Below are 15139 nucleotides of genomic sequence, written 5' to 3'. Positions count from 1 at the left end.
CTGGAGATGAAGTTTGGCAAAAGAGAACTGGTAGTGGGTAGAGCATGTTGTCAGCTGTCTGCTGTCTGCAGGTGGAGGCTAGAGCAGCAGATGGCTGGTGGATTGAGGAGGCAGAGTTTGAGTCCGACGGTGGTTGGTCGGTGGAGGATGGAGGGAGGCAGTTTAGTAAGCTTCCAGACGTTTTAGGTGGAGATATGTCTGAAGCTACAGGTGGAGGCTGAAGCTGGCTTGCAGAGGTTCTTTGTGTTTTTTTAAATGATGGTAGGTTGTGTTTGGTTGAGGTTCAGGCAGGCACTTTTTCGCTTGTTACTAAAAACTACTATTTCTTAATACTTAACACTTAACACTTAACTATTAACTTAACTTAACTATTAACTATTATACACGAACTATTTACATTTGACTGTGCCAATATGTCATTGTTCACAGTCTTCAAACTACTTTGAGAGCAGTTTCAGTTCTTAGCTCTCTTTGCTGGTGCCCGTCCAGGTTCTGGTTCTCCAGAAATGTCAACATCATAAAGGGGAGGATAGACTCCAGCCCCATATGACACATCCACATGCACCTGTCCGTCTTCGTTGGCTGACGTCGAAATCGTAGGGTGGTTCAGGCTCTCCCAGAGCTTCTGCTTGATCCGACGTCCAAGCTCCAGACTGTACGGACGAGGCCGGCCACTCTTGTATCTGTGAGGGGTGGAAGAAACAGAAATTGAATAATAAGGATACTGAACAACTGAGATTTTTGAGTAATTTGATGAATGTGAAAATGATCTGATTGAAAGAGTGACAAAAATTTTTAACACAAACATACCTGAGCATATCTTCAACCACGTCACAATAGATCTTTTGATAGTCCTCTACTGAGCGGTTGTGTATTCTCAGAGGACTGTCAGGGCACACAGCAGTGGAGGTAAGCTGGTTATCAGCAGTGGAGGGCTGAGGCCTGGGTGGCAGAGTGGAGACCGCTGGAAGGTCAGCAGGTGAGATGGGAGACACAGGCCTGGGGACGGGATCCAACTTCCCTGAGGCTTCAGTAGGAGGTGCCGAAGGACAGGGCTTGGAGCTCCGCTTCCTCTTCTGTGGAAGTCTCGAGGTGCTAGCAGAGTGCTGGGGCTGCGGGGTGGAATTCCGCACCTGGGGAAGTTCAGCAGGACATGAGAGGATGTCAGGCTCTGGAAAACTTGATACTTATTAACAGCAATTTTTTTTCAGTCTCACAAGAGAAAGAGCTACAGAGGACTAATTAACTTCATTTTTTCTCATAATAGAAATGAAACAGAAAATGAAAGGAAACAGTGAATGAGTGAACAATTTGTTTTTTTCATTCTTTCCGTCCACATGTCTAACCTCGATGTCCCTGCAGCAGTTGCGGCTGGGTCTGTGGTGTGCAGAGGTTCTTCTGATCTTGAAATAGTTGTGGTCTTGAAGGTGGATGGGCACGCCACACTACAACAATACACACAGTTTAGAATAAGGCTCTGCAAATTGAGTTAAAGTTAAAGTAAGACATATATAAAAATGTAAAACTACAGGAGTGTTATCAGCAAAATGTACTTAAAGCTTTAAGAACGTTATTAAGCAGCTGAGTGTCTGTTGTCAGTGTTTCATTATTACATTGAATTATTATTTCACAGCACTGACGCATAAATGTGTAACAATTTTTTTCTCTAAGTTGATAAAGATTCAGCCTATTTTAAATACCTTACATAACAATGGGATGTTCAGTCTTTAAAAAGCAATCATAATTTATAGGTTCATCAAATATTTTGGGCAGAAAACAATATAACATTAATGTAACATTAAAGTAATGAGTAACTTTGTAAAAAAAAGTACAATATTTCCTTCTGATGTTTGGCAGAGTACAAGTATGAAGCAGCAGAAAATAGAAACAGTAAAGAACCTCAGTTTTTAAAGAAATTATCTCATTAACTTTCCAACACTGACTTTTTCACTTCCTTGTTCCCTAAAACTTCCCAATAAACATGGCTGATTTAAACTGCTTGAGGCCCAAGACAAAAAATCAGTGCTGGGCCCACATTAACCCTATATCTCATACTGCCTGTGCAGTTATATAACACATCAAACTCATTCATTTGAGAATATGTAACATGAAAACACAAAATTGAAACAACTTTTTGAAATTGACACAGGGGCCCTCGTAAAGACAGGACCTGAAGGTCTGGTAATACAGGGGACAGCACTTTAAGGCCCCTGTCCTGTCAGTTGTTGATATGCTTAGTAGTTTTATGCTTCCAAATACATTTTCATTTAAATCATAACAAATGTTTATAATGTAACATCACATATCTGCTGGGAATACATGCATAATAACAATGGTTCCCCTCAAATTCACAATATTAATATTTATCCCAGCTGTCAGCAGGATGATACAAATGAGTGATATTGATCATATTGGGTATTTTAAGATGAGATTAATGGAGGCTGTACAGTCCAATACTAACAGTGAGTATCATTACAGTAAAGCCCATAGCTCTAAACAGATACTCTGAATGTTCAAATCTCACATTTTCCATGATGGAGGTTTGGTAACTGGTGTCGTCAGTCTCAGAGAGTCTTTTAGGATGTAGGAAATCCTCAGTTGATGCGATTTGAAGATGCTTTTGAAAAAATCTTGGGAGTAAAACTCGGAACAAACTTTTTCATGAGCGCTGTTGGTTTTGTTTGGTTTTGAACGATAGATCGCACATATATATGATGCGCCTGGAGACAAACGTGGCAACCGTGGAATCCATAATGTCCATTCTGTTCGCCTGTATTTCTACAGTCACATCTCACCCGTGTGTTCTGACGTTTCATCCAATCGACCTGTAAAATACCTGAGATCAAGTCAGTTTCTAACTGTGTATGTGTGTATCAAATGCGCAGCTCTGACTGCGTCCTCAGTCACACCTCTCTGCTGCAAGTTTGGCCTCAGTCTTTATGAACGGCGTCTTATGGAGTCAACTTTATCTGTGCAGACGTTTGCAACATTTTGACATAAAATCAAAGTTACAAACTTATTTATTACAAACTGTGAATAGGATATTTTGATTTTCACTCCGACTAAATCCCAATTTTACCAAGCAGGAGCAGGACCATCGATACGTGCAACTCCAAATTGAGAGAGCCGCTGTGCGCATTTTACGCACTTGGCACAGTGGCAGTATGTTCATTAGTATTTTAAAACGGCATTACACGGCGACAGAATCTGAACGTAAATGATCTTCGGGGCTTGTAATGTTACGCGCAGATACCAGGTTTATCCAGTAAAAACAACTGAGATACAGAAACCGTCCTCAGGATGCAAACAGGCCCATCAAAGCTGTCGGGACATTTTTATTTACAGTAAAAGTCCAAAGTAAAATGATACAACTTTATGAATAATATAAAAAATATCTGTCCTATTAAGTTCAGTTTTACAAGGGGTTTTAAAAGATGAATGCAGCATCTCAAACTATTTGGCATTGTTGTGCATATGGAAGCCACAATCCATAAACATTTCTGTATTTTCTCTGAAATGGATTGGCTGATGCTATATCTAGACCTTAATATTAATGTAGATCACCAGCCTTCAACACAGAGCAGTAGGCTTGTAAATGTTATTTCTCTGATAATTTGACATAAATTAAAAATAGTTCAGCCTAAAACTTCAAATTATTGGTTGATTTACTACAGGTGCATGAAATCAGGTGCATGTGTGTAACATTTGGTTTTGCCAGCAAAGCATGTTTGACATTGACGAGGGGGGGGTGAGCTACAATCATTATTTTTTTTATCTGATAGACTTATCTCTTTACCTGTTTATTTCATTCTGGGGCATTTGTGGTGAACCTGGAGGATGATGAGGAGGAATAAGATGAAGAAGAAACAGAGTCACCACTGCTGTTAAAGGTGAAGACACTGGAAATGGCCACATCTCCAAGACCGTAATATATCTCTGTAGATAACTTCCTGGAGGACAGAGGGATAAAATAAGCATTAATATACTTGATCATTTCAAATACTTGCTTTCTTCATAGCATTCTAGGAGTTCATCGGCATGTCATGGTTGCAGTGGCTGAAGGAGCAGGAACAGATCTACACTATATAATTAGCTAGCACACATTTCACATTTTAAGAAATAAAATCACATTTGAAACTAGAATTGTATGTCTTGCATTTGCAGTTAATTGGTGTGTCAATTTATGGGTTATGGCCAAAAATGTGTGTTGAGAGGTCATGGTGACCTTTGACCTTTGACCACCAAGAAATTCTCTCAAGGACTTACTGAGATATTGTATTCACAAGGACGTACATAGGGTGAAAACATGATGGCTCAGGCCACAGCTATCACTGGCACGGAGGCATAAAAATAGTGTAACAGATTGGGTGACATGTTTGGGGTTATGCTTTAGTGTTACTCTATTAAAACTGTGTTATCTTCAGTTAAGGTTTAACGTCCTGTTACTGCAGTTACTGAATTTTCCAGAGGTCAGTGAATGTATGATTGTGCCTAGTGGCTGTGAAGCCTGTCAGTCAGGGCAGCCACCTATGACAATGACTGGTGTGAAGTAACGTACCTGTAATTGGTAGAGAGCCGCGGAGGACTGTTGATATCGCTCCTGCCAGTTTTAGCGAGGAGTTGGCTGATTGGCAGATGTGACGGATGTTAGCCCAACGAGCAGACTGTAAAACCAAGCAGAGTTTTGTTGTTTTGGCGTTGGCTGCGGCCCTAAGTAGCCTGTGTTCAGTTGTCGAATAAAAGTTCCAGCGAAACCAGGTAACGCCTCGAAGCTTCATGACTGAGGGACGACACATTTGGTTTTAAAATTGACGAACAGGCTTCGTCTACGGGCTCTCTACAATTCTCGCTAATATTCAACAACGGCTAGCAGTTGCTGGACTGTGAGAAAATGTCGACGAGGGATCTCTCCAAGATTAAGCGGGAGGAGGAGACCTACGGCGCGGCAGGACGGCAGAACGCAGAGAGCTGGTGAGAGAAATGGCGGTTAAAACGGCTACGGAAGCCGACTTGAGCTCGTCTGTCAGCTCTGGCGATCAACGCGCCATCTTTGAGGAAGCAGCAGCGGCTGGATATGTGGAAACATGCTGAAGAGCCTCCTTGCCCACGATGAAAACCCACAGGTACGACGGAAAAGGTAACTGTGAAGCTTTTCCTGCACAATTTGAACTGTTAGCTCAGGCCGCTAAATGGTCCACTGAAGAGGAAACCCTCCAGCTAGTTCCCTAACTGGGATGTCCTGTCAAGCCCGCTGCTGCTGCTGAGTCTTGATGATAAGATTGACCATGTTGCTTTAATGGGAGCTCTGAAGAGGCGGTTTGGGCCATGCTCTGTGGCCAGGTAGCTTTGTTCTGAAGCGTGCAGGCGCTGGCAACGTCCTGGGAAGCTGCTGAAGGATCTTGCCAATGACATTGACCAGCTAGTCCACCGCACCTATGCTCAGATGCTCCTCCCTATCCAAAGAGAGGTCCCAGGTCCTTCCCAGAAACGTTGGAGGTAGCCACAGAGAGGGAGACGATGTGTGATGCTGATGCTGTGGACCTGAGTTGAACACTGCAGAACCTGTTTGATTGGGGGAACTGACTCAACTAGCTGCTGGACTGTGGCCACGTTTTAGGGTTTGCTGGGGATGTGGACAGTCTGGCCATGTGGTTCGCCATTATCCTTGCACCTCCATGAGTCTCATACTGTGTCCTGAGCTCAGCACACCAAACTAATGGGGGTGGTGCAACCAGCAGGTGATTTGGATGGCCTGCTGGAACTTCTTGTGGTGTTCGCTCAAACCTGAATAGGAGAGTGCTGCTACGCCCCAGTGACTATTGAAGGGAAATGCTGCTCTGTGCTGATGGACACAGGGTCTTTGGCAACCCTGGTGAGACCCAATGTGGTGAGAAATGGAACAACCATTTTCCCCACCATGGTGAAACTTCAGACTGTCACAAGAGAGCCAGCTCCCATGGTGGAGGAGACATGTATCTGGATGTCATTCTTGTATATGGGGAATCTTGCTCTGCCTCACTATTCAGCTTGCTGCAAAAAGTGGAAGCATTCTTGTGGACAGAAGAGTTTCATACAGCGTTCATGTCGCTGCAGAGAGCTTTTGTGGAACCACCATCTGTTTCCCCCACTGACCCCGCCCTGCATTTTGTCCTCAATACGGATGCCAGCAGTGTCGGCACTGGCACTGTTCTGGCCCAGGTGATGCCCAGTGGCCGTTGTTTACATCCAAGTTGTTGTTGCTATTGTAAGAGTGCTCACTCTAACCCTAAAGACTGTGCGGTGGCAGTTCATATTTACAGTTTTTAGTTTTTAGTCTACAGTTTTTCAGTTTTTTAAACTTATGTGTTGTTTCACATTCATCCATAAATTCTGTTTTATGTTGCTCTGGGCCTCCATGAGACTGTGCTTTATCTGCCAACTGTTCTGCATCAAGTTCTACTTGTTTAATTGGCAACTTCTTTGATTTTATTCCCTGACCCTGACAGACCAAAGTGGAAAGTCTGCAGCAACAACAGGAATGGATGATTTGCTGACTACCAAATAGTTCCACCTATTTAAGTGGAACGTGTGGTTTTTTTTTTTTTTTTTGCTACAATGTGATAAAGACTTTAACAATGTCTGCTTGGATTGTTCACACACTAAATAGTTCACACAGGTGTTTTGTGTATGTGTTTTCCATGAATGTGTGCACATACAGTATCCACCACAGATCAGCATTTATCCTTATGTCAGAATCAAATACTTCATAATTTATTGTGCACTGTTAAACATAATTTGTCAGTCTGTGTTTCAAAAAACTATATTGATACTATGATAAACTGGAAACTGACGTTTATATTTTGATCCTTTGGATATTGTAATGTCCTCAGTCCCTGCATGTTCCAGTGAGCCAAATCTGGAAATGATAAAAATGTTCCACTGGTCAAGAGGACTTCCTTAAAGTCACACGGTTAGCTATAAACTGAAACTGGAAATAGAAAGTGAAAGTATACACCATAAAAAGATTTACTCGTCTCTCTCGGCCATTTTTGCAGAGTTACTCTGTCCAGAACCGCATAAGCAAAGGTAAGGCCTCTCTGTCTGTTTGCTTGTGAAACAGGTTGTTGTGCTGGTGAAGCTTAGGGGACATTTCTGTATTTTGATGTAAAGATTGGTGCATCCAATGACTAAAAAAGATTTTAAATTAAGCTGACATAAAAAGATTATATAATCTTGTAGTGATGTACTAGGCAGATCCAAATGCAGGACACACAGAATATGTAGAAGAGCAGAGTGGAGTGAGGCTAAGGAGGGAGCCGGGCTGAGTGCGGAGTGACTGGAAAGCCGTGGCAGAGCAGCAGGCTGAGGAGCTGAGAGCTGTGGAGCAGGCACAAGGAAACAGAGCTTAATCCAAACATTCAAAAAACAGCACAATGAACGAACAAAGAACAAGAACACATTATTCTGAGGAATATACTTTGTAAAATACTTCCTAGACATAGTCCTGTGAAATCTTGTATTCTCTAATATTTAACAAAATTTGTTTAAAACATACATTTTTGAGGACATGTTAACCAGACTGACAGTAAGAAGACTTTCCAAGTTATGTTAATGTTTGATATGGGGGTGACTCGATAGCCGAATGGTTAGGGTGTGTACCACATGGGCCTTAGTGTGCTGCGCAGTTGGTCTCCGGCTCCACTACCTATTCTGCCTGACCTTTACTGCCGTCTTTCCCCTAATCTCTATCCTGTTTCCTGTCTTCTCTTCACTGTCCTTTCAATAGTCACTGGTGGAAAGTGATTAAGTACATTTCAGATGGCTGTACTGACGATCCAAGTAGATGGAAAATTAAAGTGAAAGTATAAACTACAAAAGCACTTCCTCATCTCTCACTCTCGTCATTGCAGATTCAGTCTGTCCAGAGCCACATACACAAAGGTAAGGCCTTTCTGTCTGCAGATATGGTTACTACAGCAATTTTTTTTTGTTTTGACGCAATGATTAGTGTGTTCAGTGACTAAAAACATTCAGCTGACACTAATTCTTTAAGCAGTTAGTCTGCTTATGCTGTTACAGTCTTGAGTATAAATGTCATCTTTGACAGTTTCTGCTATCAAAGGTGTAAATGTTTTGTACAGGTAGGGCTGGGAAATATAAGAAATGAAACCTTAATCCAAAAAAATGTATGTTTGTTGTTTTCTTTCCTGAGTTTCACCCGTTCTTTGTCCATTGTTGTATTGATACTTTTGCTTAAGTAAAATATCTTTAAATATGTAAATGTCTTACTTTACAGCTATGGGATCAGGTAAGTAATGACCTGTTGCACTTTCACCTTCTTGTAAGATGTTCTAAATACTGGCAAAACTACTCAAGGTTCAATAATGATGTATAATTTACAGAAAACATAAGGTGATGGTGATTGTCTTACAGTATGTTAATGTATGTTATTTGTCTTTCAGCACTTTCTGCACAGCCATGGAGGGAGCTGCCAGCGTAAGTATAACTAAAGATGAAATCACTCTGCTGTTGGTGTATGGTTCTGCTCCATAACACATAACTTAAAGGGGTTGTTGTTTTGGCTGATTGTTGTTTGTGACAACAAAGCATCAATCACAATGTTATCCATAATAAAAAAAATCACAAAGTGTTTTATTCTAATGTTTTTTTTTCCTTAACAGAAATAATCAGGACAATCTTGATTTTGTGAAATTTTATAACCCTCGAAAAGAAAACGTCAAACATCTCAGGATTCTGCTTCATGGACCAGCTGGTGCTGCCAAGTCCTGTTTCATCAACTCTGTTGACAGTATTTTACGAGAAAGAAGTACCGGTCGAGCTCTGACAGATGCAATCTCTGGCAGCAGCTTTACCCAAAAAGTATGAATGAACAGTTGTTTGTGGTGATTCTTTTTTTGGTTAGTGTAGAGGGAAGTAGAGGCTCAGAGTGGTATCTGATGCAAGTATGGATGTGCTAAAGGAACTGAATACTGAATTCAAAGATGGTGCCCATTTATTTGTGTGAAGTGTTCTCACCAAGTATATAAGCCTTGCTTCTAGGTTTGCACTCTCATTTTTGGGCCCACTACACATGCATATTAGAGTTTCTCCTGCTGTTTCCACACATTCCTGCTCAGTTACAGTATATTTGTCTTTGATTTCTGAATTACTTCATTTTCTGAGATTTGCTAAAATGATAACAATAATTGCACACTCTGCTTTACAGTACAAAACTTACAAATTTGAAAAAAACCCTGGGAGTTTCTACTCTTTTGTTTTCAATGACGTCATGGGGTTTGAGAAAAACGCTAACAGAGGCGTCCATGTGGAAGACATCAAACTTGTCCTGAAAGGACATGTGACAGAAGGTTACAAGGTACAACATATTAAACTTTGACATTATTTTAAGGTGCCACATGGAGGTTACCTGTAAACAAATAAATTTTATATTTGCTTTCATTGTTAATCACCAAATGCATTATGTGCTATCTTTATGTTTAGCAATTACAATGAACATATTTCCTTTCTCCTAAAGCTCTTGAAAGTAAATTTTACTTTAAAGTTTGAAAAACTCCACAGGGAACCTTTAAGTGATCTATTTGTTTTTAAACTATTTTGCATTAAACGTCATTTGATAGTATTTTATTGTTTTCTAGTTTGACCCTGAACATCAACTGACTGAGGACAACCCAGGCTACAAAACAGCTCCCACAGTGGAAGACAGAGTTCACGTTGTGGTTTCTGTTGTTTCTGCCGGCTCAGTATCTCTAATAACTGAAGACGTTGTGAGGAAGATGAGAGACGTCAGACTGGCAGCCAGTGAAATGGGTAAGAGCACACATTATAGTAGTTATTACTCCATGTGGACTAGTAATGGATGGGATTGATTTGGTTTCTGTATTAACAGGGATTCCCCAACTGGCTATTCTCACCAAAGTTGATGAAGCCTGTCCAGAGGTCAAAGCAAATATTAAAAATATCTATAAGAGCAAGTACCTGAAGGAACAGGTAAGTTTCTACTGATTTTTAAAATTAGTTGTTAGATTTGAAATCTTGTTCAAATCTTGTCCAAGCTGAATTTTCAGTATTTTGGCATGAAAATTTTCTTTTACTGATCAACCGAAATCTTGTTACTTAGGTTGAAAAATTCCACTTGTTGCTGGGTATTCCCCTCAACTGCATCTTCCTTGTGAAGAATTATGATAAGGAATTCAAAACAGATGATGACATTTCTGCTCCGATACTCCTCGCACTAAAGCAGATGATTTACTATGGAGAAGACTATCTCAACAGCCTGTAGACCTGCATACTGCTGAAGCAAACAATGCATGATAAAGCTATTTACGAACACATTACGTTTATAATATTCATTAAATGTTTGAAAATCATGTGTCTGGTTACACTGACAGAACAGTCCATGGTTTTATGGTAAAACCTGTGTGTTATGACTACATGTCACAGTAATTGAGCTGCAGCCCACCAAGTACCAGGTTTGTTCCACCACAGAGGTCATGCTGTAATCCTTGACTTTCTCCTGTTGTTATTGATGAGTTTGATCAATTACTCAGCCGACCTCAATAAGGCAGCCTAAATTATGATACCTAATTTCTGAGAGCCCAAGATATCCGCCATCACTGGATATACTTGTGAGATTTATGTGTTGGTCTCTAAACTGTCTTTGCCCTCATCCACACCTTGTAAGATACAGATACAGTTCTTATTGTACTCCAACTAAATTACACACTGTATTTCTGATTAATTCTGTTTCTGGTGTATATATTATATATTTTCATTTTTGTTATTATTCAGTGCTGTTTTATATGCTGCTGTTTTATATTTTTATTCAGTATCTGGCCCTGCAGATCTGCAATTCTGCAATTGTGATTTTCATTTTTAATTCTACTGTTATTCCCAGTCTGCTGTAACATCACAGTGTACCTCAAAGGATCAATAAAGTACATTTATGTATAATTTCTTCTTAAACTATATTTTGTGGGTTACATGGTTACCAATATAAGATTTAGTTTGGCTTTTTCACCAGTTTTCCCACATATTGTAGCAAAAACACAAAACAAAACAAAAAACAAACATTTATCATTTGTCTCCAGTGGATTATCCCAAATGATATGATTGGGACTTCATGCTGTCAAGATGCTGAGGGACACTTTCATCTCTCCACTGAAACCATAACTGCAGTTTTTCTATGTAAGCTGATGGATTCTTTTCTTTTAGTGTTGATGCTTTTTCCTACAATTTAGCCCCATAAAACCTAATATTTTGGTATTCTGACCTTTTGTTGCATAGCCCCAGTTTTTGGTGGAGGTTTTTTGTTATGAGTAATAATAATCTCAGATGACCAGTTAAAAACCCTGACATGGCAAGAACAAGTGAGTGAACCTTCAGATTTTTGTTGAATGAAAAGTTAACTGGAGTCACGAGTTAGCAAACCTAGACTGTGTTGCGTCTGTCTGCAGCTCTTACTTACATAACGATCAGATCACATTTTATGCAGGAAACCATGTCCAAATGGTTTGCTCACTTTTTTTTGGCACTGTATACTGTACAGTGTTGTCTGCAGAGTTCAGGTAGACAATGTGCTGCCATGGAGCTGCAGCAGGGACTGTCTGTCCTTTGAGAAACCAATACAACCAATAGACACCTGCACAATAAAGTTGCCCCAGCATCTCCACTGCTTTCTATTGGACCCAAGAAGTACAGAAACATTTGGGTGAGGGTTGGGTATCACTGAGGGATTTTCTAGCATGCTTCTCGAATTTTAACAGTAGTGTTGCTTGGGTCATGAGTAGCTTTAGTTAACAGTGACACACCTGACTGCAAAGGGACTGGTCTGCCCTCAGAGAGGGAGATTCATCGAAATCACATGACCAAAGGAAAGTGAAAGGATGGTCCGCAACCTCACCCAGTATACAGAGATCAACAACCAGGTATATTAACCTTGTTTTTGCAATGACTAATTGAGCTTGCTAATTGAGGACTATCAGCTCTGATTATTAACTGTTTTAATTTGTCCAGAAAAAATACAGTTATAATTAATAATTACAGTATTTTCCCAATTCCAGCATAATTACTTGAGGTAAACTGTCACTACTTTTTTTCCACTGGCACAGCAGATAAGGTAAGTGTTGTTTATGATATCTGTATCAGTTAATGTGGTTGCACAAGTTGCTATTAAGAAGTGAAATGTAATGTGCTCTTGGAACTAAGTAACCCTCATCTTTTAGGACTTGGTGGATAAAAGTTACTTGGGATGGAACAATTAAGCAAAGATAAGAAAATCCTAGAATGCAATGATCTTATTATATACAGTATTATGAGATTTGTGTTATTAGTGTGAGTAGTTTACAAAGTGACCTTATAATGATAATATCATTATTTCATATATATATGCTGTGTCAGCAAATTCAATTAGATTTTTGTTTCTGTCCTAAAAGTTCTCCTTTTGATCAAGTGAAAGTGAAAAATGCCAGGTATGTTTTTCATCCTTGAACACTCTCAATGTCCTCCATATTCTCTGCCATTTCAGTGTAATACAATTATAGATATTCATCAAGTTTGTAGTTCACTTCCAGCACACTTAAGTCAGTTTCACTGGTTGGAAGTTACAGTATGTGTGAACCCGCAAGTAAGTATTCTCAAATGTTCTGTTGACATTTGTTTGGTTTTAAGCAATAATGTGGTTCATATATGGAAAAGTGTTTCTTTTGTAGTCCTAGGAGCCATAGGACGATTCCTTTTCGGTTCAGAGAAGCGTTCAGAGGAGCGTTCAGAGGAGCGCCCACCTCCTCCTTGTAAGATACTTAAAATATTACATAATATTAGAACATCATTCTAAAATACCTAACTTTAACTAATACATATATATGTGTGTGTGTGTGTATATGTATATATATGTTCTAGATACATCAACGTATGCACCTAACTTGTCAGCTTTCTGTGAACAATGGAGGAACATACCATGGGGGTGAGTGACCTATGCAGTGGCTCTGGTATTCAGTTATTCAGTGTTTTCCTTTTTAATCAAAGTTGAAAAATAAATAAACCTTTTAAGATGTTAGAGTGCTCTAGTAAAGGTTTGGTTAAGTTTAGACACAAAAACAACTTGGTTTGGTTAAAGGACAGATCCTGGTTCAGGTTACAATAAATATTTCATTAAGGTTAGTCATCATAGTTACAATAATAAACAAGGTTGTGGAATAGTCATGAAAGACACACTGTTGCCAGATAGTTTAAATGGGAATCAAACAGTAGTCTTTCATATTTTATAATTCAGTGTAATGAGGGGCAATGGCCTAAGATAGAGGGAGATGATTTAAACAGCTCTTGTTACATACAGGTGCACTTCAACTCTTTGAGTGATTATGCAGACAGTCTGAAGTTAATAACATTTGTGGTATTTCTGTTTCAGCCTTTCTGTTGCCTGTGCTAATAATATGGGGTACATTTTTATGGGAGGACAATTTTAAAGCTGCACAAACAATTTCAAAACTGCCTTTTGTTATTCTGTATTTGTTGGTTTCTCAGTAACATTTTGGTTTGACATGTGGCACTCACACTCACATGTTACGTTAACCTTTTCTGACAGTGAAAAAGAGAGAGACATGCTGGTTGTGAAGAATTATCGATCCAGTAAATGTGAGCTCAAACAGCTCAGAATTCTGCTTCATGGACTGGCTGGTGCTGGCAAGTCCAGTTTCGTCAACTCTGTCGACAGTGTTTTACAAGGCAGGATGGCTGGTCGAGCTTTGGTAGACAGTATATCTCAGGAGAGCTTCACCATAAAAGTATGTCAAATAATTTATGACAAACTGCCTTATCATCATTCAATAGGTGGCACTATTGTCATCAAACCAATTCTGGTTTACAGTACAGAACTTACAAAATCCAAAAAGGAGGCCCAGGGAGATTTTACCCCTTCGTCTTTACTGACATCATGGGCCTTGAGAGCGGCTCAAACAGAGGGGTTGACGTGCAGGACATCAGACTGGCCATGAAGGGACACATAAAAGATGGTTACAAAGTACAATTACTGAAGTCATTCACTTACTTTTTATATTTATTTACTTGTAAAAAGCTCTTTAATTAAATGTTATATTGTTTTCCAGTTCAACCCTGCTTCTCCAATATCCAAGGATGATAGATACTACAAGAAATTCCCAAGTCTAAATGACAAAGTTCATGTGCTGGTTTGTGTGATTTCTGCTGGCACATTAAGTTTAATGGATGAACAATCTGTGACAAAGATGAGGGAGGTCAGACTTGCAGCCAGAGACATGGGTAAGGGTTAATTATTATGTTTTGAGTTTGAGTCAAATAACCCAACAATATCATCTTGATAGAGATGGATTCTGCTCTGTATCGACAGGGCTTCCCCAACTGGCCATTCTCACCAAAATTGATGAAGCTGGTCCTGAGGTCAAGAGAGATATAAAAAACGTTTACAAGAGCAAGCACCTGAAGGAACTGGTAAGATTCTATTGATGACGTGAGGTCAAAGAGATTTGTTTGTCTAGTTGGAATATAATTTAATTTTACATTTTAATATTCTAATACAAAAATCAGCAGTTTGCTTTCACGTTTTAAATGTCAAATTGTTCAAATCTAGATGGGGAAATTAAGTGCGTCGCTGGGTATTCCACTGAACTGCATCTTTCCTGTGAAGAACTACCACTCAGAAATCTACATTGATGACAACATTGATAGTCTGATTCTGTGCGCACTGAGACAGATGATTGACTTTGGTGAGGACTTTGTCAACAACCTGTAGACCTACATACTGCTGAGGCAAATCCTGTTTACAGCGTGAAAAAAAAATTGTTTCATGTCATAATTTGAAATGAGCTTTGGGTGTCAATAGATACAGATGTGCATTAGCCTGACGTAATTAAAACCTAGATATGACTTGTATCACTCTCACTATGTTTGTTGAGTTTTTTGCATTATCATGTTGTTAGCTATGCTTTGTTGATTCGGGTGGTAATTTCTGGTGTTGTAGATTCCTGGTAATCATGAATCTGGTGATAAGCAGGTCAGAGGACATCAAAATATCAAGTTAAACTAAGTTACATATAGTTGTTGTTCATGTGTAGTTTGGAAATGGGATATATATACTGAAACATTTTTGCTTTGCTGCTGCTGTTCA

The 15139-nt window shown here is 39.5% G+C and overlaps 3 protein-coding genes across 5 annotated transcripts; 2 read left to right on the top strand and 1 right to left on the bottom strand.

Annotated features, from left to right (window-relative positions):
- Window positions 1-465: 465 nt before the first annotated feature.
- On the bottom strand, window positions 466-2816 carry LOC108879674 (uncharacterized). Its single transcript, XM_051069243.1, has 3 exons — window positions 2796-2816; window positions 1347-1445; window positions 466-1133 (listed from the first exon to the last, which is right to left on the bottom strand). Exons 1-3 carry the CDS (start codon window positions 2814-2816, stop codon window positions 516-518), a joined length of 738 nt encoding a protein of 245 aa, XP_050925200.1. The 3' UTR covers window positions 466-515.
- Window positions 2817-7347: 4531 nt separating this feature from the next.
- LOC108879676 (interferon-induced protein 44) lies at window positions 7348-10950 on the top strand. 3 transcript variants are annotated; one of them, XM_018671047.2, is made up of 8 exons: window positions 7348-7920; window positions 8276-8287; window positions 8442-8475; window positions 8661-8859; window positions 9206-9355; window positions 9636-9807; window positions 9887-9987; window positions 10118-10950. In XM_018671047.2, exons 2-8 carry the CDS (start codon window positions 8278-8280, stop codon window positions 10277-10279), a joined length of 828 nt encoding a protein of 275 aa, XP_018526563.1. In that variant the 5' UTR covers window positions 7348-7920; window positions 8276-8277; the 3' UTR covers window positions 10280-10950. The 3 variants fall into 3 exon arrangements, with proteins under 3 accessions (XP_018526563.1, XP_050925199.1, XP_050925198.1); XM_051069242.1 differs by lacking the exon at window positions 7348-7920 and having other exon boundaries at window positions 8263-8287; XM_051069241.1 differs by lacking the exons at window positions 7348-7920; window positions 8276-8287 and having other exon boundaries at window positions 8306-8475.
- A 1324-nt stretch (window positions 10951-12274) lies between these two features.
- LOC108879675 (interferon-induced protein 44-like) lies at window positions 12275-14913 on the top strand. Its single transcript, XM_051069240.1, has 5 exons — window positions 12275-12788; window positions 12898-14017; window positions 14103-14274; window positions 14363-14463; window positions 14603-14913. Exons 2-5 carry the CDS (start codon window positions 13931-13933, stop codon window positions 14762-14764), a joined length of 522 nt encoding a protein of 173 aa, XP_050925197.1. The 5' UTR covers window positions 12275-12788; window positions 12898-13930; the 3' UTR covers window positions 14765-14913.
- The last annotated feature ends 226 nt before the right edge of the window (window positions 14914-15139 follow it).

The sequence above is a fragment of the Lates calcarifer genome, unplaced genomic scaffold (genome assembly GCF_001640805.2).
Source record: "Lates calcarifer isolate ASB-BC8 unplaced genomic scaffold, TLL_Latcal_v3 _unitig_6_quiver_1631, whole genome shotgun sequence".
Taxonomy (NCBI): domain Eukaryota; kingdom Metazoa; phylum Chordata; class Actinopteri; family Centropomidae; genus Lates; species Lates calcarifer.
This window is presented reverse-complemented; position numbering and strand designations above follow the sequence as displayed.

What these genes read in the sequence shown, in the direction of transcription:
- LOC108879675 (XM_051069240.1), top strand. Translation starts at nt 13,931, where the DNA reads ATGGGCCTTGAGAGCGGCTCAAACAGAGGGGTTGACGTGCAGGACATC. An exon ending in ACTTGCAGCCAGAGACATGG is followed by an intron (nt 14,275 to 14,362) that starts GTAAGGGTTAAT and finishes CTGTATCGACAG; the next exon opens with GGCTTCCCCAACTGGCCATT. An exon ending in GCAAGCACCTGAAGGAACTG is followed by an intron (nt 14,464 to 14,602) that starts GTAAGATTCTAT and finishes GTTCAAATCTAG; the next exon opens with ATGGGGAAATTAAGTGCGTC.
- LOC108879676 (XM_051069241.1), top strand. Translation starts at nt 8,414, where the DNA reads ATGTTAATGTATGTTATTTGTCTTTCAGCACTTTCTGCACAGCCATGG. An exon ending in CCATGGAGGGAGCTGCCAGC is followed by an intron (nt 8,476 to 8,660) that starts GTAAGTATAACT and finishes TTTCCTTAACAG; the next exon opens with AAATAATCAGGACAATCTTG. An exon ending in GCAAGTACCTGAAGGAACAG is followed by an intron (nt 9,988 to 10,117) that starts GTAAGTTTCTAC and finishes CTTGTTACTTAG; the next exon opens with GTTGAAAAATTCCACTTGTT.
- LOC108879674 (XM_051069243.1), bottom strand. Translation starts at nt 2,816, where the DNA reads ATGAAACGTCAGAACACACGG. An exon ending in TGAAACGTCAGAACACACGG is followed by an intron (nt 1,446 to 2,795) that starts GTGAGATGTGAC and finishes GTATTGTTGTAG; the next exon opens with TGTGGCGTGCCCATCCACCT. An exon ending in ACTGCTGCAGGGACATCGAG is followed by an intron (nt 1,134 to 1,346) that starts GTTAGACATGTG and finishes GAACTTCCCCAG; the next exon opens with GTGCGGAATTCCACCCCGCA.